At 43.2% G+C, this 25,190-nt stretch overlaps 1 protein-coding gene across 3 annotated transcripts in view; it reads right to left on the minus strand.

Annotated features, from left to right (window-relative positions):
• The window catches only part of Acbd7 (acyl-CoA binding domain containing 7), a 67,040-nt gene extending 42,543 nt beyond the window's left edge, over window positions 1-24,497 (minus strand). For all 3 annotated transcript variants that reach the window (XM_041630826.1, XM_041630825.1, XM_041630827.1), the window contains exon 1: window positions 24,407-24,497. In XM_041630826.1, the coding sequence (XP_041486760.1) occupies window positions 24,407-24,445 (39 nt within the window). In that variant the 5' untranslated portion in view covers window positions 24,446-24,497. The remainder of the gene's footprint in view (window positions 1-24,406) is intronic.
• Window positions 24,498-25,190: the final 693 nt, after the last annotated feature.

The raw sequence follows: 25,190 nt of genomic DNA on the forward strand, positions 1-25,190 counted from the left end.
AGTCTGGTAATGCCTCTTTGTCCTTCTGGGATTCTAGAGATTGTCCAAATGTACAATCCCATGAAAACCTTTTCAGAAAAGCCCAGCAGAGGACGTGACATAAAGAACTCACACTGTGGAATCTCTGTCCACATGTAACTGTCCTTCTGCCCTCCAGTAGGATTTCTCACGGGCAGAGCCTGGAACAGGGATGCGGTTCTTGGATCTTGAACAGACAATCCAGAGCCAAGTCCAGGCCTAGTCAAGGAGGCTTCTGAGTCACAGGAGAGTGAGGGTGTGGTGGATACAAGTGCTGTGATTTCAGAGAAATGTACCAGGGGTGTCAGTTTGGAAGATCAGTGTGGCATCCCAATCACCAAGTAGCAGGCACACAAGGGTGCTGGAAGAGGCAAAGAAGGAAGTCTCCTGAGAGTGGGCACTTCCCGTGGAAGCTGGGGAGATGGCTAACTGACGCTGACATCAATAAGGAATCGCTGGAGACCAGTGAAAGTCCATCCACTTGGAGAACTATTTCCCAGGATCCAGAAGACCGGAACCTGAGCCCACCTCACTGCTTGGCCACTGGGGTTGTCCAGTAGACTGTGGTACAAAATATTCTACAAGACTGTACCCCCAAGGTTCTGCCTGCTGCAGGTATCCTAGCTGCCAGGACGTCCTAGTCCAGCCTCAAGACTGTGCTCACTATAAACCAGTCACCCTTCCAGGACAGGTATCCTTTCTTATCAAGAGAAGGGATTGTCCCTACCATTTCCAAACTCCAGGACGAATGGCATAGCCGTATTTTTTGTCCAAATAATGACAAAACTGAATATAGAAGTCACAGACAGGACATACAGCTTATAGAGATGAGGCCTGTAGAAGCCTACAAGGCAAATAATAATGAAAAGAATTTTGGGGATAGGATAAAAGGCTTTTTATCGTCATATTGACCCCAAAAATCGGTGCAGGAGAACTCTCCACGGAAAGTCAATGGTTTATCAGCCACGACACAAACACAAGTATCAATATGAGCAGACTCCTCACCCTTCGCAAGAAACTGAAGTACATGACCCCTTGACCCTTTGACAGAAAAGCATAAAACAAATGAACACTAGCGGTTGTTATTATACTGTAATGAAGGAAACAAAGTCTTTAGATTTTTTTCTGAGGGTGGTGTTTGGGCTAAGTAAACCCTACAGGAACTAAACAAACAAGAAATTTTTAGGACTGGAGAGAGTGCTAAGTCAACCATGTAAGATCCCTAAGAGCCTAAATGTCATCTAACCTTGTCTTTCTCCCGATTTACTCTCACCTGATCTTGTATAGCTGTGTACAGAGGCATCAGAAAGCCCGCCCAGTGTCTACCCAAGTCACAAAGTAGGCACAGTCATCAGGACAGTAGTGTGGCATCCTTGAGTTCACAGCAGATGAATCATGGCCTCTGGATATCATGAGGAAGAATAAAGGACCTGTGGACCCTAGGGACTCCCTACTCAAATAATTGGAGATGGGCAACCAGCTGAGTTTTCCAGGCCCTTCCAGCTCAGCCTGGATGACAAAGCCTTGTCACTCTGTCCTATATCTGCCTTAAATCTAGAATGGTGGCCTGCACGGCACTGAAACTTTTCGTGATGTGGCAGCTGCAGAGACCCCTGGTCATTTGCAATTTCTTCTGGTACATTGTGTATACAGTACCCATCTGACTGTGGGAACAATGAGCATAAGGTGAAGGTAGAAATACGAAGGTTAGAGCCAAAGCAGGCAGAAAGGCCAGAATTTAGGAATTCTGGATGTTCCTATGGCCTGGTGGTTTTGCATGCACACATTGTGCCAGCATTACTCTTAAGGGAAGGACACCTGGGAAGGGTTGAGGGATGCGCTGTGCTCACAGAGCAAGTCTCTAGGCCTCCAGCCCTTGACTTCCCATGAGACCAGCAGAACAGGACCCCTCACAGTGTTGGTTCACACAGCAGAAGGGACTTGTCTAAAATGCCAATGATCCTTGGTTCTCTGGGCTGGCCAGAGTGGATCCCTTCCTGGGCATCACTCAGCTACTTTCCAGGTTTCCTTGCCCCGGGCTCTGTGGTCTTAGGAAACCCGAGGAGGTCACTGCACACAAGAGCAGCCATTTCCCAGGGAGGCCTGCATGGTTCCTCACAGACGGCAGCCAGTGAACAGCTCCAACAGTGTCAGGTACTCCCTGGGAGAACACTAGGTTCCAGAATGTTCCACCAAGGCCGAGAACATGGACATGCGGCCTGTTCCAGCACACGAACTGAGACTCTCCATGTGATACTCAGCAGCTAATTAGTGGACATGGTAAACACAGGCCTCTCTTGAGCAGCTCCATATCAATGATAGCAGCCTCTCCAGTAGTATGAGAACCGGGAGACTGGTACTTCTCTGTCCTCTCAGAAATTCAGGGTTAGGAAAGTCTTCCTATTGCGTCCCAGGAGTCCTCAGGATACAAGGGCTGGAGGTAGTGGTCCCAAGCGAGCAGGCAGCAGCAGGAACGGAGCTGCCATCATCAGCCCTGTTAACTATAGTGGATATGCTCTGGGCCTGGAGAACCTCATAGAAACCTCTACAATATTCTCTCTGATTGACCTCAGAAGAGCTCTCTACAGAGCTGCTGACACAGATTCACACTGAGAAACATTCCAGAATTTCAGAAACTAACCTTAGTGAACTTCATGAATAAAGTCACCAGATCCCAAAGCCTCTCCACAGAGACTTCCACACAGAACCCTCAGAAGGAAGTTGCTAGAGTGCTTGGCAGAAATCCATAGATAGAGACCCCAAAAACCCTTGCCAGAAGCCCAACCGAGCACTTTCTCAGACTTCCCCAACACAGAATGCACACACATCTTTCAAGTCCCTCATGATAATCCCCCTGACATTCTCCAGTCCTGGACATTTCCACAGATCCACACGCACATCCCCACAGATGTCATAATATGTTCACCGACAACCACTGCTGTGGGAAGCCCCTCTGTATTCTGTGGTTATTTTTCATTACCACTGGTTAATAAAGAAGCTGTTTTGCTCAATGTCTTAGCAGAGTAAAGCCAGCTGGGAAATCAGAATAGAGAGAGAGTAGGCAGAGTCAAGGAGACACCATGTAACTACTGAAACAGACAGATGCCCAGAATTTTACCCGGTCGGCCACAGCATTGTGGTAACACACAGATGAACAGATGAGTAAAGCTAAGATATAAGAGATAACTAGAAATAAGCTTGAGCCATTGAGCAAAGAGTGTTGTAATTAATATAGTTTCTTTGTGATTATAGTTTCTTTGTGGGAGCTGGGAAATGAACTATCAGTGTCCAGTTAAATTATGGTGCAAACATCGGCCAATTATATCCACATAAAACTTGCGAGAGCATGGGAAGGAATCTGAGACACAAAAGAACAGAGTTAAGAGACGAAAGATCAGTGTTAAGGACGGCTTATTGGTAGCAGCATTTTCTCATGTAGGCTCTGTTTGCTGGCAACGACCAGAGGTATGTCTTCTTTAAGAGAAGGCTTCCTGACACAGCCTTAGCAGCAAAAACTGACCAGCTTCTTTAAGAGTCAGCTAACTCGTTTGTGTTGGTCACATGAATCTCTGTTGATGGAGGAGGGTCATCCGTCTATGTGTTACTCTCATTGGTTAATAAAGAAACTGCCTTGGCTTCTTGATAGGGCAGGATTTACATAGGTGGAGTAGACAGAACAAAATGCTGGGAGAAAGAAAGCATAGTTGGTCAGACGCCATGGAGCCAGCTGCCAGGTCAGACATGCTGAATCGTTCCTGGTAAGCTACACAGATTATTAGAAATGGGTTAATCAAGATGTGAGAGTTAGCCAATAAGAGGCTAGAAACTAATGGGCCAGGCAGTGTTTTAAAGAATACGATTTGTTTGTTGTTATATTGGGTGTAAAGCTAACCATGTGGGAGCTGGGCAGGACGAAAAGCAGACCTGCTTGCCTCATCACTACAAATGGCGCCCAGACATGGATAACTGAATCCACAAAAAGCCTGAGAAAGCTTGGGAAAGAATAGAGTTAAAGCATGTTTTCTTGGTATCAGCAATTTCTCAGGTCTGCTCTGCTTGCTAGAGGCAAGCAAGCACTCTCATCTAAGAGAGTCTTCCTGACTCAGCTTTACCTGCAAAACCTTGCAGCTCTTTTAAGAAGTCCTGCCACAAAACACTTAAATGGTGCTGATGAAAAGCTGAATGCATGGTTTTCGGTTCAGTTGTAGCGGGACAAAAGCTGTGCCATTGTAAAATGCTAGCTCTCTGGGCCATCCTGCCAGGGCAAACTCTTGACTCTTTCAGGCAGATAGTCCGACTGAGTGCAGTCTGTGAGCAGAATCCTGGAGCTTGCTGGATGTCAGGGACCTTGGAAAGCCATTCAGTTGTGGCAATAAAAATGGGCTGGATATAACTGGCCAAGTACAGATTTAATCCTACCCATATTGCTCATTAATTTAAAGATTCATGTGGTCAGAAAAAGACAGAGAGATACAGTAAAGAGAGATTCAAAAACAAAGAAAACCTCTAAAAGATTTACAGTGTGTTAAAAATATATGCAAGCTAAAAGTTAAAGTACTTAAAGTAAAAAAAAAAAGAAAGCAAGAGAGTAGTTGGGTGTGGTAGTACACACCTTTAATCCCAACATTTGGGAGGCAGAGGTAGATTGACCTCTGTGACTTCAAGGAGCAGAGGTAGATTGAGCTCTGTGACTTCAAAGTATGGCAGGAAACACCTTTAATCTTAATGCCTAGGAGGCAGAGACAGATGGATCTCTGTGAGTTCATGGACAGCCTGGTCTACAGAGTTATTCCAGGACAAAGATATACAGAACCTGTGTCAAAAAATAAAAGTAAAAATAAATGAAATAGAGGTTAAAATAAAGCCGCACAAAGATGGAAAATACACAGATAATCTTGATACTGTATGCTATTATGATCTCTTTGAATTGTTTGAATGCTGAGGAAGGAGCAACAGCTGCCAAAAGATATTTGTTTATACATGTGGCTGAACTAATCCAAGATAGATATTTTGAAAATACCTTGACTTCAAAATTTGGATCTAAGGTTATGATGCTTTGGAAAAGTCCTTCTTATGTTTTCACAGAGGATGGAACCCTGTGGGTTGTTTATATCCCAATATTGTATGATAGACTACGCCCTCCTGAAAGGTTGCTGTGAACACCCTCAAAAATTTCCTTTACTCAACTGCCAACTGAGATGAACCTGGCACACACATTACACCATGAAAGACCTGATTAACAGCACCCCTATACAGCAAGAAGCAGTTTGGAGAAAAATAACTACGTCCATATTCCCAAATATTGTTTATAAATGTTCTTTTACATTTAAAAGGGATATGATATAGATATGAATAATTTGCTTTGGTATGGATATTAAGGTCAATTTTGTTACATGTATATGTCTTCCTGCTCTTGATTAAGGTAGTGAGATTGTGTAGTTCATTTAAAAATGTATGTATAATTAGCAAATATAGGTTGTTAATGGATAATCATCAATAATAGTTAAGCTTATAGTCATGTTAGTTACATTTTCTAGATGTGCATTGATATATTTCAGATAGGCATTCTTCATATCTTTCAAAGACTACAGAATATGGCATTTACATGTTTTAATAACTTAGGGCTTTTCATGACAATGATACACACCTGCTCCTGGCAGCACCAATCTACTTCGAGAGGAAGATGGGCATCACAGAGGCTCCTTATGGAGTTGGTTAGCCATTTGGGCAAGAAACTGCTCCTGCCTGGACTGATGCATAAGCTGGACACAGAGCACCAGCAGAGAGAGGACTGATGAACTTGCCTAAATGTGAGATCATCTTTTGGGGTTCCTGATTCATGGAAGAGTCTGCGAGACATTCTGCAGGACACAGCAGATAGTGACTGAACTGCCTTTGAAATTTCCTGCTTCATGGAAATGTCTCTAGATACTATGGGCCTGAAGGCTGAGGATGAATGCCCTAGGGGTACAAAAGAATTTTGGGTGACTGTCCAGGCAGTTAGATGTCTCTGTCACTTCTAGAGTTTTGGAAGTTTCTTACTTCTTGTTTACTTAGATAATATTATATCCTTCTGGAGTATTTGATGGACTTGAAGAATAGATAGATAGTTATTGTTTTCCTTAGTTAAGATAAATGATAAAGTAGATATAAATATTGTACCTATAATTCTTGCTTGATAACTGTTTTGGTATATGTAATTTTACTATGTTAAAGACTTTCTTCTTTGTTTAAACAGAAAAGGGGGAATGATGGAAGAGAGTCATCTCTCTATGTGTTACTCTCATTGGTTAATAAAGAAACTGCGTTGGCTTTTTGATAGGGCAGGATTTAGATAGGTGAAGTAGACAGAACAGAATGCTCTAAGAAAGAAAGCATAGTTGGTCAGACTCCATGGAGCCAGCCGCCAGGTCAGACATGCTGAATCTTTCCCAGTAAGCCACCACTTTGTGGTGCTATACAGATTATTAGAAATGGGTTAATCAAGATGTAAGAGTTAGCTAATAAGAAGGTAGAAAGTTATGGGCCAGGCAGTGTTTAAAAGAATACAATTTGTGTGTTGTTTTCTTGGGTGTAAAGCTAACTATGCGGGAGCCGGGCAGGATGAAAAGCAGGCCTGCTTGCCTCATCACTACACTCTGGCTCTTTCTGGAGGACTTGAACTTAAATGGGGTCTGTGAATAGTGTGCTATAAATTTCTTAATGGCGACATAGACCTACTGTGTCCCTTGAGCTGGGGAGGTGAGCATGACAAAATTGGGAGCATGGGGGTGGGGGAAGAAGGGAGAGTGGAAGGGGAGTTGGGAGCAGAACTTGAGGGAATGGGATAGTTGAGATGAGAGTATGGAAAGAGATATTTTAATTGAGGGAGCAGGATGGGGTCTAGCAAAAACTGACACTAAATTCCCAGGAATTCACAAGTATGGCCCTAGCTAGGACCCTAGGCAATAGAGGAGAATGTGGACAAACTGGCCTTCACCTGTATTCAGACTGATGAATGTCTTAACTGTCACTTTAGAACCTTCATCTAGCACTGTAATGAAACAGAGGGGGGGAGGACCCACAGCAGAACACTGGGTTGAACTCCCAAAGCCCAATGGGAGAGTAAGGGGAATGAGAATATGAGCAAAGAGGTTAAGACCATGATAGGGACACCCACTGAAACAATTTATCCGAGCTGATGGGAACTCACCAACTCCAGCTGGACAGGGAAGGAATCAGCATAGGACCAAGCTAGAGCCACTGACTGTGGTTGGCTGTTGGATGGCTGGAGCAGACTGCAGGGCCACTGGCAGTGGCACCAGGGTTTATTCCTACTGCATGTACTGGCTTTTTGGATGGAACCTTGCTCAGTCTGGATATAGTGGGGAGGCCCTTGGACTTTCCACAAAGCAATATGCCTTAACCTCTTTGAGGAGTAGATGGGGGGGAAGTGTCATGGGGGAAAGGTAGATGTAATGTGAGGAATGTTGGAAGTAGAACCTGGGATTGGTAAGTAAAATGGATAGTGTTTGTTTTCTTTTTAAAAAATAAAATAAAAAATAAAAGGGCCTAATGATTATTTTTATTGAGAATTAGCATTTTCAGAAGCTATATATTCAATTATTATTTGTATAGCTTCTGGATTTTCTATCATTCTATTACTGATGAAGTCAGTCTTTGGAAGTAATCTGTGAAGACTTCTTTGGCCCTGCATGATTTTAGTAGCTGACTTAATTTTCTTTCCTAATTCTCCAATTCTGTCCCAAGCATTCAAAGCTGCTGCATGGCATAAATGCAAGGAATAGTCATCAGATAGAGAATGCCATTGTTCATCATCATGAGCTCCCTCTCTAAGAAGTTGATCTTGGGAGATTTCCATACCTCTAACCCTATTTTGTTGTTCAATGGTCGAAGCCTCTTCTCAGAATCAGGTACTTCATTGGAATTGTGGACCAGGCCCTAAAAAGCTTTAATCAAGTCTATGCTGTCTTTAGGGAGAATTCTATTACAAACTGACCATGGATTTAATACAACTTTCACAAAAGGTGAATGCATGCTATGTGACACTACTGCATCCTTGAACCTCCTTAAATCCAACATTTTTACAAGGCTATGCAGCCTTGCTGTTACAATGTAGCAAGGCTGCCAGAAACAGTTGTAGGGACAGATGTATCTCAATAGGATTTCACATACTAAACAGAAAAACTGGAATTGGTTACTATAAATATCTGTCATCATTAAAAGGGGCTGGTTACAAATTTTTATTTGTAATGTCTGTAAAAAGGAAAAACTTCTATTAGTCTCAAATGTTTCACACTGGTAGAGGATTTTGTGTGATATGAACTTAAAGGTTTTTTTCTTCTTTTTTCTTTCCTTATTACTCTTCATTTTCTGAACTCAATGTAGAAGTATGTTTTCTTTGAGTGAAAAAAATATTCCCTCTTTAGAGTAGGCGATGTTTCTCTTTTCTCTGGGTTGCTTGCTAGTTAAGTTCCCACAAAGACACTTATCAGGTGGGTCACATCTGAATTCTGCATGGTCATGAATTTTGAGGGAACACTTACCTCATAAATGACTAGGTGAGGTGGGGGAAACCAGGGGACTCACATTGAACAAGATGTCACCTAGCCAGTGCAGAGATTCTGTGGACTGAGTCTGGTGGGGCCATCCTTGAACATGGAGTCGAAGTAAGGAGTGGCCTGAGTGAGTCCTGAGTCTTAGTGATGGGCTGAGAAGGAATGTGTGTGCGCCCAGTTCCATAGGATTCCTTATCTAAAAGGGGAAAATAAATAACTAGGCCAGAGAGAGGAGCTGTGACCTTCCCTGGGTATCCAGGAATCTCACCAGCTTGGGTGATGGACAGCCTAACCAAAAACAAGAATCAGGCCATAGAGCAAGATTGGCAGATTTGGAAGGTTCCTATTTGGAACAATTATGTTGTATTGCTAACTGTCAATGTTGTGAAAGGTAGGTAGTTCAAAGAACAATGAATAGAAAAGGCAACTAAATACAAAAGGAGTTTGACCTTTTAATCAAGACATTACAAGCTAGATTGAGTGGTGGGGGTCAGAGCAGGGCAGGGGTATGGCAGTGGCGTGCAGTTTGCCACTTTCAGAGACGTTTGGTGCTGCCGACTGGCACCTACTCCGTAGTCTGCTGAACAATCAGCATGAGGCTTTGGTAAACAGAAACCATAAAATAAATAAATTCATAGGGTGCTGTGGGAGCTATTTTAGCTCCTTCAGCCAATACATTTTAAGATACCAGACCTCTTGATTGTGGTAACTTTTCTTCTAAAAAGCAGCGTAGCCGTGTGCTTGCTTGGTTCTTCTTCTGGCTACTAGATTCCTTTCCTGATCACGGTGAGGGCTGTTGTCTAGGATGGTAATCTGTAAGCTTTTTCCCTTTAAATAAATAACCATTTTATTATTCATAATTCCAAACTGGTATCGTATTATTTGTGACTTAAGCCTTCATCTGGTACCCAACATTTGGTCTTAGAAAACCCCCTTCCCGCTGATTGGCTGCCTGCACACAGCTTGGCTTGGTATGAGCCCACCCTTAGCCATAACCTGTGTGGGGAGCCAGCAGTTCAATATAGAATATCACACAGTGGCTTTTCTAGCTGCAATTCTTTATATTTTCTCTTTACATGCCTGGGATTAGCTTCAAGTCCTGACACACACTATCATTTGCCTCCCCACGTCGATTTAAACTCCACAACTCCTGGGCTCCATGGGCCTGGAAAATCTCTGCCCTCCTGGTCTGCTCTCTTCTGAGGGTTTTTTTTAAATGCCCCATTGCAATGCAGTGCTTAAGCAGCACAAGTCAGAGTGCAAGTGGCAGCCGAACACTGCAACCCCTCGGGGCGACTCTTTGTCACGTGAAGGCATACGCGGCTTCTGGGTTGCAGTTCTCTACCCCTGGATTCTGGGTTTCTGGTTCCATGTATGAATTACCAAAAGGATGGCCTCTTATAGTTATTGATTTGAAAGATTATTCTTTTACTATACCTTTACAAGAAAAGTATAGAAAAAAATTGCCTTCACAGTGCCTACTTATAATAATTCTCAGCCTACTAGGATATATCAAGGGACCATCCTCCCACAGGGGATGCTCAATAGTCCCACGTTGTGCCAAAATTTTGTAAGTCAGCCATTGAAAATAACTCGTAAGCAATTTCCTAAATCTATAATTTACCATTCCATGGATGACATTTTGTTATCTGATTCAAATTAAGATACTGTAGAAAGGATGTTTGAAGAAGTAAAGAAAGTCTTGACTAAATGGGGATTACAAATTGCTCCTGAAAAGATTCAAAGAAGAGATTCTGTTAATTACCTAGGTTACAGAATAGGTTTACAGAAAATTAGAACACAAAAGGCACAAATTAGGAGAGACTGGTTACAGACTCTTAATGACTTTCAAAGATTGTTAAGAGACATTTCCAGCCTACCACCAGCTCTTGGGATAACACCTGATCTAATAATTCATTTAAACAAAACCTTAGATGGTGATAAAGATTTGAATAGTCCCAGAGAATTAACAGCTAAAGCAGAAAAGGACCTGACAAGGGTTGAGGAAAAATTATAGGAGACCCATGTGGATAGGGTGGGTCCAAATCTTAGTTGTATCCTAGTCATATCACCTTCCAGAATTTCTCCTACAGGGATTTTAATGCAGAGGAAAAATATTATTTTAGAATGGATATTTATATCACATAAACCAAGTAAAAAATTAAAAACTTACATGGCAAAAGTCTCTGAGTTAATTATAAAATGAAATCTAAGACTTTGCCAACTAGCAGGTATAGACCCAGCAGAAATTATAGGCCTTTTACTATTGAGGAAATAAAAAAAGTTATGGGAAGACAATGAACCATGGATAAGATCTTATGATAACTTTTTTGGAGAAATTAATAGCTGCTATCCCTAAAGTGATAGATTTAACCTCATGAAGAGAACTTCTTGGATCTTTCCTCAAATTGTACATGATACACCAACAACTGGAGCCTGTACATTTTATACTGATGCAAATAAATCAGGGAAAGCAGGTTACAAATCAGAAGAATTGAGTAAGGTGGAACAAAGCCTTATAATTCTGTCCAGAAGGCAGAATTATATGCCATTCTTGTGGTGCTAAGGGATTTTAAAGAACCTGTTAATATGGTTATATATTCACAATATACAGAAAGAGTCATCTTGCATATTCAAACCGCTGAATTTATACCAGATGATACAGAATTGACTTCATTGTTTATCCTGGTTCAAGACATAAACAGGAATAGGCTTTGTCATATGTACATGACACACGTCTGATCCCATACAGGTCTGCCTGATCCTCTAGCACAAGGTAATGCGGAAATTGATCAATTATTGATTGGAAGTATGTTGCAGACCTCAGATTTTCATTATAATGACACCAGGGTTTGATTCTACTGCATGTACTGGCATTTTGGGAGCCTAGTTTGTTTGGATGCACACCTTCCTAGACCTGGATGGAGGAGGGAGGGCCTTGGACTTCCTACAGGGCAGGGCATTTCTGTTAGGACTTCTCTTAGGACTGGAGAGGGAGGGGTAAGGGGAGGGTGGCGGGAGGGAAATGAGAGGATGTGAGGAGGTTAAAATTTTTTAAAAATAAAAATAGAAACAAAAATCAGAAAGCCTGAAAAATTATTTGAAAAGCAAAAGAGAAAAAAGAAACTTATTTGGCATGCAACTTAGCATGTGCAAGAAATCCCCACCCAATCTTTTATCTTTTCATTTCCTTTCCTGTTTTCTTTTTCTATTTTTTTTTATTTTTTGAGACAGAGCTTCTCTTTAGCTTCTGACCATGTCCTAGAACTAGCTATTGTAGACCATGCTAGCTTCGAACTTCCAGAGATCTGCCTTCTTTGCCTCTAGATTGCTATAACTAAAGGCCTGTGCCACCACTGCTCAGCTACTTTCTGCTTCTCTACCTTCTACTTGTCCTATCTTCTTCATCCCCTGTGACCTTCACCACAGGACTCTGTCGCTGTTTTATGCCATTGGTGTACTTAAAAAATTGTTCTTGGAATATCTTTGCTGTCTAACCCTACTGTCTGCCTGGGTGGCTAGACGTACAGATTGCCTATCTCTTTTGAATTGTTCAAAGTCTAACATGGAGCATGAACCCAAAAGACACGTGAGGATGATAGCACATGTGGAATGTAAAATCTGTCTAAGTTGGTTCTTCCTTGAGTTTCAGGCAGAGATGGCTGTGTACCATCATTAAAGAGATATTTCTTTGTTAAAAAAAATCATGTCAATAGTAGAAGATTAAAGAAAGAGTTTTCTATTCTATGGCAACAAGCTAAGGAGATTATAAAGAGGTGTCCTACTTGTTTTTTCTATAATTAAACACCATTGTCTGCAGGGAGTAACCCAAATGGTACTCAAAGGAATAAAATCTGGCAGATGGATGTGGTCTACGTTATGCAATTTGAAAAATTGAAATATGTACACCACACCATAGACACCTATTCAGGTTTTCAATTGGCAACTGACCGAGCTCAGAAAAGGCTGATTCAGTAATCACACATTTATTGAAAGGTATGGTCATCATGGGTATTCCTGCACATTTAAAGACCAAGAATGGTCCAGCATATGTATCTAGAAAAATGAACCTTTTGTTGCTTATTATACTATAAAGCACATTACAGGTATACCAAATAATCCTACAGGTCAGGCAGTTATAGAAAGGTCAAATTGTACTATAAAGGATATGCTGAACAAACAAAAAGGGACTGAAAATACCCCCAGAAATAGATCGCAAAATGCTTTATTAACCTTGAATTTTCTTTCTTTTTTTTTTTTTTTTTTGGTTTTCCATTCAAGTATTTACAGTTCCTTCCCTCCTCCCAACCCCCTCCCGCTTTCCCCACTCATCCTTCTCCCTTCCCCTCCCTGCTTGAGAGAGAGCAGGGAACCTTGCCCTGTGGGAAGTTCAGGGCCCTCCCCCACTACAACCAGGCCTAGGAAACTGTGCATCCATATAGACTAGGTTCCCAAACCGGCAGAACATGCCATAAAAACAAATCCCAGTGTCTTTATCAATGGCTTCTCAGTCAGTCCCCATTGTCAGCCACAATCAGAGAGTCTGGTTTGATCACAAGCTTGTTCGGACCCAGTCCAGCTGGATTTTGTGAGCTCCCATTAGAACAGGCACACTGCCTCAGTCAGTGGACCAACCCATCGCGGTCCTGACTTCCTTGCTCATCTTCTCTTTCCTTATGCCCTTCAACTGGACCTTAGGAGCTCAGTCCATTGCTCTGATGAGGCTCTCTGTCTCTATCTCCATCAGTCACCAGATGAAGATTCTATGGTAATATTCGAGATAATCATCAGTGTGATAGTGGGGCAAGGACAGTTCAAGCAACCTCTCCTCTGCTGTCCAAGGACCTAGCTGGGGACATCCCCATGGACAACTGGGAACCCCTCTAGAGCCAAGTCTCTTGCCAACCTTAAAATGGATCCCTTAATGTAGATATCTTCTTCCCTGCTCCCATATCTGCCCTTCCTCCATCTCCACCATCCCACTCCCCCAAGCTCTCCAGTCTTTCCTTTCTCCCTTCCCTGATGGAGGAAGGCCATTGGTTAAAAAATAAAGAAACTGCTTGGCCCTCATAGGTTAGAACATAGGTGGGTGGAGTAAACAAAACAGAATGCTGGGAGGAAGATGAAGTGAGCTCAGACTTGATAGCTCTCCTCTCTGGGGCAGCCACGATGAAGCCCCGACCCAGGATACACATAGGCTAGAATCTTCAGCATAAGTGCACCTTGGGGTGCTACACACATTATTAGAAATAGGCTAGTCCAGGTGCGAGAGTTAGCCGAGAAGAGGCTAGATATAATGGGTCACGCAGTGTTTAAAAAGAATACAGTTTGTGTGTTGTTATTTTGGGGTATAAGCTAGCCAAGCGGCCAGGAAGCGGGTGGCAGGAATGCAGCTCGCAGCTCCCACAACACTTCCCTCTCCCTCTCTTCCCTTCTCCCAACCTCAGCCCCACCCCTCCCCCACTAACATGTACACACCTTTGCCCAGCAATCTTGTTTGCTTCCAATTTCCAGCAGGATCTGTATGTTTTCTTTGTGTTCACCATGTTTTCCTTCTCTAGGCTTGTGAAATATAGGCATAATGTCCTTGGTTTATGGCTAGAGTCCAGAAATGAGTGAGTACATTCCATATTCATCTTTTTGGGTCTGGGTTATCTCACTCAGTATAGTGTTTTCTATTTTCATCCATTTGCGTGCAAAATTCAAAATGTCATTTTTTTTTTACTACTGAGTGGTACTCTAATGTATATATATTCCACAATTTCTTTATCTGTTCTTCCACTGAGGGGCATCTAGGAACAACAGCAGCGGAGAGGCATTGGATAATTGGGGAAAAAGTATATTGAATTGAATCAACCAGTATATTTCAAGGATGCGTTGACCTCACCATAGAAACCAGGGGATGTACTACGTTTGGGAAGTGGTTTGCTCTTGTTTCCACAGAAGATGAAAAATTATGGATACCACCAAAATTAATAAAGATTTGCTTTGAAAAGGAGAAACCTCTTGAAACAGAGAAATGGTAGCTCATCCACACTGCTGATAACCATACAGGTGGTAAGAAAAGCATTTAGGATGGGGGCAGGGTCCTGTTCTTGTCTTTGCAGGAAAATACTCATCTTCAAAAATTCAAGAAACCCCTGATATTTGAATGATGACAGGTAGAAAAATAACTATCCAATAAGGATCATCAAGACAATCAAATATGATTCATAATTACAAATGATACAATGTATACATATTTATATCTATATATATGTATGTATATGTTTATGAATATATAGAGCTGGTTTTAGATTTGGACAACAGCTCTGTCCTTCTTTAAATCTAAAAATGTTGTTAAAAGAAAAACCCAGAGTTTCTATCTCATGTCAAAAGCCATTTGATATGGGACAGAAAGAAAAAAGAATTTAGAAAACATCTTTGCTTTTCTTCGTATCTATTTTTGTCATTATCATACCTTTCATTGAATATATATATATATATATATATATATATATATATATATATATAAAATGTTTAAGTTTTCCACAATGAACAATGAATTTTCCTGCAGTAATCTTTGAAGTTTCCAGGAAGAAATGGGGCCCTATAACAACAACTCCACCTAGTTGATATGATGTCATGATACTGATAGCGCTGCTACAAGACCTGTTTTGGGTACCAGCTGCACAAGATGGTTCCATCTTGGTTAGCTAAAATGGTGCACATCTTTTCCAATGTTTTGCCCAGACCTCCGCAAAATACTCAGAGACTAATTGCAATCTTACCAGACATTATCTTGAAATTTAACTATTATTTTACTTTCACAGGATCCCCTAGAAACAACGTCGCCCCCATGACAGCTGGAAGTAATTCTAGAGGACAATGTCCCCTCTCCCAGCAAAGTTAGTCCTCAGGCTTTGGCACATCATTTAGGGGTTGATTATAATTGGTATACGGTTGAGGGTTGGGAGAGGAATTTTTTAAGCTCAGGGAACTTTCTTTAAAGAAAAAGAGGGAAAATTGGATAATAGATTGGTATTTGTGAGTTATTGTTTATAGACAATTACATTGGTATAGATTCTTGTATATTGATACAAAGTTAAATTATATTGAATATTGTATGCATGCATGCTTCTATTTCTGTTTAAAACATTTTTATGTATTGACAAATATATATATACATATGTATTTACTATATTGCAGTGTACATTTCTACCTCTGATCAAGATACTTATACACTGTTTACATTTGGAGTCATTGTCCTCATTTATTGCACTGTTGTTTATTGTCTTAGTCTTTAAAAGTTAGATAGGAATTAAGAATTATAGATCAATAGTCATCTATGTTTGTCATACATAGACTAATCAAGTTCTTTAGATACATAGAGATTATATTCTGTATAGATACATAATCTTCTACCACTTCAAGGAACATAACATTTAAATAACTTAGGGTTTTGTTGACATGAGACATAACTGCTCCTGGCAGCACTGATCTATGCCTGAGAGAATGTTGAGCACCAAAGACACTCCACTTGGAGCCTGTTTTCTTTTTGGCAAAAACTGGCCTTTGGGCAAAGAAATGCCCATGCCTCAACCACTGACAAGATATAGTATACAGAAATGAATAAACAGGACTGTCACATCTTGCCAAGACAGGATAGACAGTTTTGAAGATTTTCTTGCATTTGAAAATGGTCTGTCAGTTATTCTAGACCATAGCCAAAGTTGGTCTCTTCAATGTTGCAAAATGAGACTTTGAGTGATTGCTCAGGTACCTAATTGTCACTGTCACTAATTGCTCCCTTTGGAAGCTACTTGATTGTACTTCCTGCCTGCTCAAGTAATAATATCTCCCTTCTCAGGCAGTCGATAGGGTTGAAGATTAGTAGTAGTTACTGTCCTCTTATGATCTTGCCAAGTCATCTCCAATACAAGACTTTGAATCCTTAGAATAGAATGTTTATTAAAACATTTAGCATATGTTCCTTGCTTAATATTGTTTATGCTGATTGACAGTCTAATCTTATACTTGATATCTGTTCCTAGTGTATATTGTTTTGAATTGGGTTTGGAACTCTCTTCCTTAAACAAAAGGGGGAGGTGCTGTGGGAGCTACTTCCACTCCTTCAGCCAATAGCCTTTAAGATACCAGCCCACTTGCACATGGTCTCTTTTGTCACTGGAGATGGCATGGAGGTCTGAAGGCCCACAGAATGTGGACAAGCCTCTGTCTGGGCATAGGAGAAGAAGAGAAAATGGATAAGACTCTATTTCTGATGGAGTGTGCAGATGGAATTGGAAACAGACACAAAAGGCTGTCGAGGATGGAGCTCATGTGACGCCTGGAGGACAGGGAGTGATTCTTTGGTCAGCTCTTCCTACCACCCCTCCCAGACACTCAGGAGCTCTTTGTGACAGGGAGACAGGAGGTCTGTGGTATGAACCTGACCCAGCTGCCAACTCCCAGAGAGAACTCTCAAGAGTTCAGTTGCCTTAGAGCAACAAGGCAATTCAGATGGAGAATTTTCTCTCTCTTCTGGAAAGCATTGATCCTTCATGGCTGACCCACAGCTCAACCACTTGCGCAATGGACATGATCCTTGCCTTTGTGTGTGGGCTGGGGCTCTTCCACCTATTATTATTCCTCTTCCCCCTTGACTCACCCTCACCTACACCAGCAGAAAACACCACCTCACAAAAGGTAAGTTTGCCTTAGGCCCCAAACAAGGAAGATTAGTTTCCTTTCTCTGCTGGACTCACTTTCTGAATCAAATAGGGAGGTGGCTGACAGACGATCTCAGCCAAGAGCTGGACCTCATCTTCTTGAGACCTGGCAGGTTGGGGAGAGGAAGAGTGGGCTCCAAGATGTCTGCTCTCAGAACATCCATACCTGCAAGAAGCCCAGTGCCTAGGTGGTCAGGGGCAGTGTTTCTGGGTTGGTTAGAGACCTCTGAAAAAGTAAAGTTTCTGAGCCATGGTTTCTATGTGCCCCTCTAACATACATGCTTATAGTGTCTATTGAGCTGATATGAAAAGGGCAATGACCTCCAGGACATCAGGAAGTGACTGCTGGTACTTTAGAGCTGAGCCTCTGGTCCCTGAGCAGAACAACACTGACATCCATGTGGCTCTCACAGAGACGGTCCCCATTTGAGTTTTCCAAGAGAAAAAGAACACATATTTGCCCACAATATAGATGTGAATGGAGCTGCATTTTCTCTCTCTCTCTCTCTCTCTCTCTCTCTCTCTCTCTCTCTTCTCTCTCTCAGGTGTTGAGGAAAGAGCACAGAAAAGTCAGGAAGAAAATCAGGACTGTGAAAGGTAGGCTACTTTCTTCCCCTGGCGAGGTGACTTCAGCCCCCCATCCCACTATAACACTAATGAGTTGCAGGACACTCGAGGAGACAGCTCCTGGGAAGGAACCCAGAGTTGAAGACATTTCCCAGGTCCTGTGCTTGGAATGAAGCTATGGACCGCCAGACTGGCTACTGCCTGGGGAGGGATGGTGTGGCAGGAAGTGGTGCCATGGGATGAAGTGGGGCCATGCTGCCTGGATTTGGAGGTAAATTGGTGGTTTGCCTCTTCTGAGAGACAATTTCCTCTCTCAGAGCTCTGGTCCTTCCTTCCCCTCCACAGGGAGATAATGACGCCTACGGAGGTCATTAGAAGTGGAGGCTCCTGGTTCATGGCATTGTCCTTCCCAACATGTGCCTTGCTCTCCATGCCTTTGGGCACACGCCCTGGCTCATGGATAATAGAACTGTTTAACTTTCATTACTAAATGGACAGTTCATTCAGTCTTGTGTAAGATACCCGGTCCATCCTATACCCACCAATAAACCAGTCTCCATTTCCAGCTTACAGAGGCAGCAGGAAGAAACCAAAGGAGGACAAGGTACTGGCTTCACTTCTGCACAGGTAAGCCATCTCCAGTTCTGTCTGGTTCACTCCTACTGTCTGCTATGTGATCACTTCTGACCAGGGCATACAGTTATCCTGGGAATCGGGGCTCTCTGGATGTGTAGGAAATGAGTACAGCACTAAAGGTTAAGATAACAAGGTCTCCTAAGACCAGAGTGTTGAACAATGGTTCTGATGGGCTGCGAGGGTCCTTCCCTATTCATCTAGCCCCACCTCCTGGCCCCATGAGCTCCTGCCTGCAATCATATCCCCTGCCTTTACAGCATGCAAGAGAGGCTTATCAATACCACCAGCATTTGCCGGCACTTAGAACAAGATGCCTCAGATGAAGCAATCATACCAGATGCTGCCAAAGCCTATGTGTCACCTAGGCATCCCACAAGGAAGTCTATGGCCACCAAGTCATCCCTAGAGACTTCCTCTTCTCCTCGCAATGAGGTCAAAGATTCAAAACCCTTGTCTAAGGTCCTGCACAATTCCTCACCGATTGAGTCACAGTCATCTGAGAGTGCTTCTTGGCCACCAGAGACCTTGACAACTGGAAGATGCCATTCGCCACCCAACAGGAATCTTCCTACCCATCTCACCCTCTGGATCAGGTGGCTTGTCCTCTACACATGGCAGATCCCAACATGGAAGTTCATGAGTTTGACTGGAAAATACTGGTGATCACAAAGAGCTCACAAACTCTGCCAGGTTTGCCTTCTCCCATGACAAGCACCCCAGGCATTAATTCTCAAGAGGCCTATCTCGACAGCCCCAGGCCTTAACTACTATAGCAGGTCTACTTCAGCAAGCCTAGATATTGACCACTTAAGCAGGCCTACTTCATCCATCCCAGGCCTTGACCATTCAACCACCACAGGCCTTGACCATTTAAGCAGGCCCACCTCAACCAACCCGGGCCTTGATTTCTTAAGCAAGCCTACCTCAACCACCCCAGGCCTTGATTTCTTAAGCAGGCCTACGTCAACCACTTCAGGCCTTGATCCCTTCAGCAGGCCTACCTCAACCACCTCAGGCCTTGAACACTCACGTAGGTCTACCTCAACCACCTCAAGCCTTGAACACTCACGTAGGTCTACCTCAGGCCCTTTCAGGTACCACGTAGCATCCAGAACCATGTGCCACTCAACCTCCTCACTTGCAAGAGGATCTTTCTCTCACCATCCACAATACCTTGCTCTGGACAGGCCCCAGAGACAGCCAGGTAGAGGCTGGGGAGCCCTCTTTCATCAGCCCTGTTATACAGGAGATGCACAAAGTTCAAGTTAGTAAACGAGTCCAACTAAAACCATGGAAGGGAACACAGAAGGAAGATCAGACCTTTCCTATGGCTGTATGGGCAGTATGCTGCAAGCCTGCAGCAGCAAGGAAGCCAACATCACCTCACTCCCCTACTGGAGCAAAGACAACAAATCAGAGCAGTTGTCAGGTCACCAAAAGGTCTCAGCTAATGATTTAGAGAAGAAATATATCCAGCTTTACTGGGGTCTGCCCTTGCTCCACAGTGAGTCCCTAGTGGCTGCTGTCAACATGGCAGGGTCCCCACTAGATCCAACTTGTTTAGGGACAGTCTACTTACAGCCTGTTACACGGTAACACTAAAGGCCTTCCACAGCTCTGTTCTCCAAAGCCCTTGCTTCAACACTTGGTCAAATCCGATCCTTTGACTCTAAATTTTTCTTAGTCCCAAACACCATCAGAGACTAGAATCCAAGCCGAGGCCCATGACCCATCCTCTCTCTCAAAGCTGTTGTGCAATTCAGCTCCACTAGGAAAGATGGGACTTCTTGTCCTATGCCTCCGAGAGCCCAATTTATTGTCTCACCTAGTGATCGACACCTAGAGCGCCACCTTTTGAAGAAACACCAAGAAATCTGGAGTGATTTGCCAGTATTGGTTAAAAAAAATCACAGGAAGCATTTAATCAACAGACTTCCAACAGTTGGGGCTTGCAACAGCCAGGGGCCTGTTGTCCATCTCCAAGGGGATTACATTATCCCCAAGCTACTGGAGCAGACAGAAGAAGATTTCAAAAAGAGACTCATACAACACCAAGGTCCATGGCCCCCCAAAGTTCAGCTATCTCTTGGCCTGGGTCAGGCAGAAGTTAATCATAGGACTTCATGTCCCTCAGCACAGGCAAATGAAAGTGGTTAGTATCTACAGACTGTCTCATTTAAAGGTCAAAAGATATTACAACCATGGAGGACCCCACACAAGGATCTTCCAACCCCTCTGGGAAGAGCTCTGGAAAAAGATCTGCACAGGCCCTCAGAAGGTTCCCTGGGCAAAATTCTTGAGGCCTTCTCTGAGACAAAGGGGGAATCTTGACACATGAGATGCCAAACAAGTGACCTGCAAAGTGTTTCCCCAGTGGGACCAGGAAAGAAACAGCTAGGAGGCACCATGAGAAACAACGCAAATCCTAACAGAAAGCAGACCAGTGACACTGAGTTGTCAGGCGGAGTCTGTTATGACAAATGTGTAGACCATGCACTCATTGGTCCCATCTGAAATCTCCAGCCAAATCTGGAAACTTCAAACAAACCATCCTTCAATGGAGCAATCACTAAAAAGAACTCTACTAATGGGCCTTCCTTCCTAGATCTGGGCACCCAGAAGGAGCTAGATGCACATATTACAAGACACCTGGTGAGGCACAGATGGAGCCTGCCCCTCAGAGGCCTCAAGACCATACATATTTTAAAGATGAAGAAGGACACAACTTTACCCTTTTAACAGTCCTCCAATGATTCTCTGTCTTGGGACTCTACAGACAACTCTATCATGCAACTGGCCAGTAACCTGGGAGAATCCATCCAATAATCCCCAGAATGAGACATGAAGACAAAAGCTTTCTCTGTGGAATCAAAGTCCACACAGAACTGTCCTGCCCTCCAGACAGCACTCCTGAGAGATTCTCCACCTAGTAACATTTCTGGGCCCTCTGAAGCCCCTACAACTGTCCTCGGGTACAATGTGACTTCGGTGTCCACTCGAGAGAGCCTCGTGGGTAGAGCGTGGCACAAAGATACACTTGTTAGATCTTGGGAAGAATACCCAGAGCCTAATCAGGCCGAATCCAGAAGAGTGAGGGCTAGACTTTAAGACATTATGACAACGAGGTCTCAGTTCGAGAGATCAGTGGGGCTTCTCAGTCCTCAAGGAACAGGGGTACCAGGAAGCTGGAGGAGACAGAGGAGGAAGAATCTTGTGAGTGGACAATCCCCATGGACACTGCGAAGATGGCTGATTTTCAAATCAATCAGTTTCTGGAGGCAAGTGGAAATCTACCTAAAACCTTTCCCAGGATGCAGAGGACTTGGGCCTGAGCACACCTCACTGTTCAGCTGCTGCTGTCATTCTGCAGGATTGTGCCACTGGCGCGTTATGCCAAGACTGGGACCCTGAGGTTGTGATTGCTGCAGAGATCCTGGCTTCCAGGGCCGCCCAGTGCAACCTCAAGACTGAGCCCGCTACGATCAAGCCAACCTTCCATTACAGGTCCCCATTTCTTAGGAAGCGATAGCAATGTCCTCAAGTATTACAAATACAGGAGTCACACGCATAGACATAGATATGTCACAAATATCCAAAAAGATAAATACAGAAGTCCTCCCAGGCAGGATATACAACGTAAAGGGATGAAGCCTGACTTAAGCATACACATCAAATAATGTAAAGTTTGGGGACAGAATGAAGACAGTTTTACTATCAATTTTAAACCCAAAATATAAAATGTCAGACAACTCCAAAGAAAAATGCAAGGGTGTACCATCGATGACCCATAGCCAGAGATTCAAAAAAACATTAGCACAGTTTGTCATGCAAAGCTCAAGATTCAGAGTCAACCTTAACCTGATGGAGGGATGCCCTATGGTAACAGGCAGGCCCTGGCATCCAGAGACCCTGTCTACCTAGCCAGCTCCTATCAGGACAGAACCCATGTTGCACATGTTCCAGGGATACCTGTCTACTGTCTGAGGCATGGACATTGCAATAAGTATGATCTACAAAGAAGTCTATCCCCAAATTAAACTTTTAGACATTACTTCCTCTAAGTATGTTTTATTGTGAGGTTATATCTGCTTGCTAGGCCACAAAGAAATGTCTGCATGTGGTCACCTTAGAGTATTGCATCAGGAGAAGACATGGCTCCACAAAGGGGGTCAGAACCATCCTCAAGATCCATCACTGTTATTAGAGTCAATTATACTGTAAATATGGAAATAAAGGGCTTTAGGATTTGTGTGTGTGTGTGTGCACATGGGTGCCCGCGTGTGTATGTGTGTTTGTGTGTATGCAGGGAGGAGTCAAAATGAACCCTAGAAGACATAAACAAGAAGTCTTTAGGACTGGGGCACGTGAAGAGTCAACCAGGTAAGACCCTACCCTAAGGTTCAGCTTCCATCCCAACCGCCACATGCCTTGACCACTGAAGCTGGTCCAACTCAATCTCTACAAGCCTTGATGACACAAGTAGGCCTGCCTCAGGCCTTTCCAGGTACCAGGTAGCTGCCAAAACCTGGTGCCACCCCAAATCCTCACATGGTCAGTCCTAGCAAGAGAATCTTTCCCTCAGCATTTAAGAAGCCTTGCTGTGGGACAGGCTCCACATACAGGCAGATGGAGGCTGGGAACTCTCTTTTATCAACCCTGATATCCAGGAGATGCTGGAAGTTCAGATTAGGAATAGCGTTCCTACTGAAAGTTTGGAAGTGGAAATGAAAAGAGAGATCTGACTGTGCCTTAAGCTGCATGGACCATATCCTCTAGTAGTGAAGCCGGAAGCAGGTCAGCACCACCTCATGCTCCGTTTGCAGATGAAACTGCAAATCAGAGCAGTTTTCAAGTTCTTGAAAGTTCCCTTACCAGGTTTTAGACAACAGTTTACAGCAGAAATGGTCCAGTTTTTCTGGGACTTCTACTTTCTCTCCAATGAGTCCCCCGTGGTTACTGTCAACACGGCAGCATCCCCACTAGATCACCTCTCCATCTAATCCAACGGACCGGACCATCTATTACACCCCTAAACAAGTGAGGACTATCATAACTCCACAGCTCTTTCTCAGAATTCCTTATTTCATCAATTATCAAATCCAAACATTTGACTCAGAATCAGTCCTGGTCCTTATTGCTACCAGTGGCTTAATCCATATCCAGGCCCATGATCCATCCTCTCTCCCAAAGCTACAGCACCAATCAGCTCCAACAGTACTTTCAGGAGTGAGCCCCCATTGTTCTTCTGGCTGCAGATATCCTGTCCGGCCACCATAACAAAAGTTCTCAAATGTGGACTCAGATTCTAGGCATATTTTCATAGTACTGGAATAAAATAGGGCTTCCCATATGTTTAAGCAATCAGTCTATACAGAATTATATTTTGTAATGACTCTAACTAACCATTTTTAAATCACAAGTGAGGAAGAAGGCAGGAGAGGACTCAGATCAAACAAGCTAACAGCTAACTGTCATAATAATTGAGCTGTCCAGCCGGGTGGTGGTGGCGCATGCCTTTAATCCCAGCACTCAGGAGGCAGAGGCAGGTGGATCTCTGTGAGTTCGAGGCCAGCCTGGTCTAGAAGAGCTAGTTCCAGGACAGGAACCAAAAAGCTACGGAGAGACCCTATCTCAAAAATCAAAAATAAATAAATAAATAAATAAATAAATAAGCTGTCCAAATGGTGCTTCTCTGAGGATATGGGCTTATGGGTTCTTCCATTTCTTTCCTTCTTCTGTCAGAGACAATGCAACAAGAAGTTATTACCCTACGAGTTTGGGAACTAAACATATAATGTCCTTACTTAGCCAACAAAGACTCACAATGCATTGCAGTTTTTAATGCATCATGTTAGAAATTCATGGCAGATAGCTAAGACAAAGAAGCCTTCACATAGGAAGAGTTTTATGACTCACAGTTGCTGGGATTTGTAGTCCATGGTTCCCCGGCCCCATAGTTTTGGGCCTGCAGTAGAAGATATGCAAAGTTGCACATGATGGACTAGCACAGTTTAATTCAACGCTTCCTGGAAGCAGAGAAAAATGGAAACATTGAAGAAGGACACCAAACAATCTAGCTTTGAGATTGACCTAAGACATAACCATAAAAGACATTGGCACCTCAGGAGTTTTCTCTCAGCTTTCAATAATGCCCCTAACTTATGACAGCTTTAGTGGATTAGTCTCGTGATCGTGTCAGAGCTGTCACTGTTCAATCACCTCTCCGTGATGAGATCCACCCGCTAGGACCAAGCGTTCAATACAAGACCTTTTCAGAAACTCTTCATATCCAACATGTAGTATATGTTAACAACTAAAAAGAGCTTCCTGGGTTTTCAGGTCTGTGATACACACATAACATTTACTATACAATCCTAAAGACCTGTGTTCAAACCCCAGAGCATCCAAATAAAGCTACATACAGCTGCACTCACCTATGATGTTATGGCTCCTAAGGCGAAATAGGAGACAGGCACAGGAGATTTCAACACTCCTCTCTCACCAATGGACAGGTCAACCAGACAGAAACTTAACAGAGAAATAAGAGAACTAACAGATGTAATGAATCAAATGGACTTTACAGACGTCTGTAGAAAATTTCCCCACCCCCCCCCAAACAGAAAAGAATATACCTTTTTCTCAGCATCTCATGCAACCTTCTCAAAAATTGATCACATATTCGAAAACAAAGCAAACATCC

Source organism: Microtus oregoni, unplaced genomic scaffold, assembly GCF_018167655.1.
Source record: "Microtus oregoni isolate MIOR12 unplaced genomic scaffold, Mior012 000035F_ref0000213, whole genome shotgun sequence".
NCBI lineage: Eukaryota > Metazoa > Chordata > Mammalia > Rodentia > Cricetidae > Microtus > Microtus oregoni.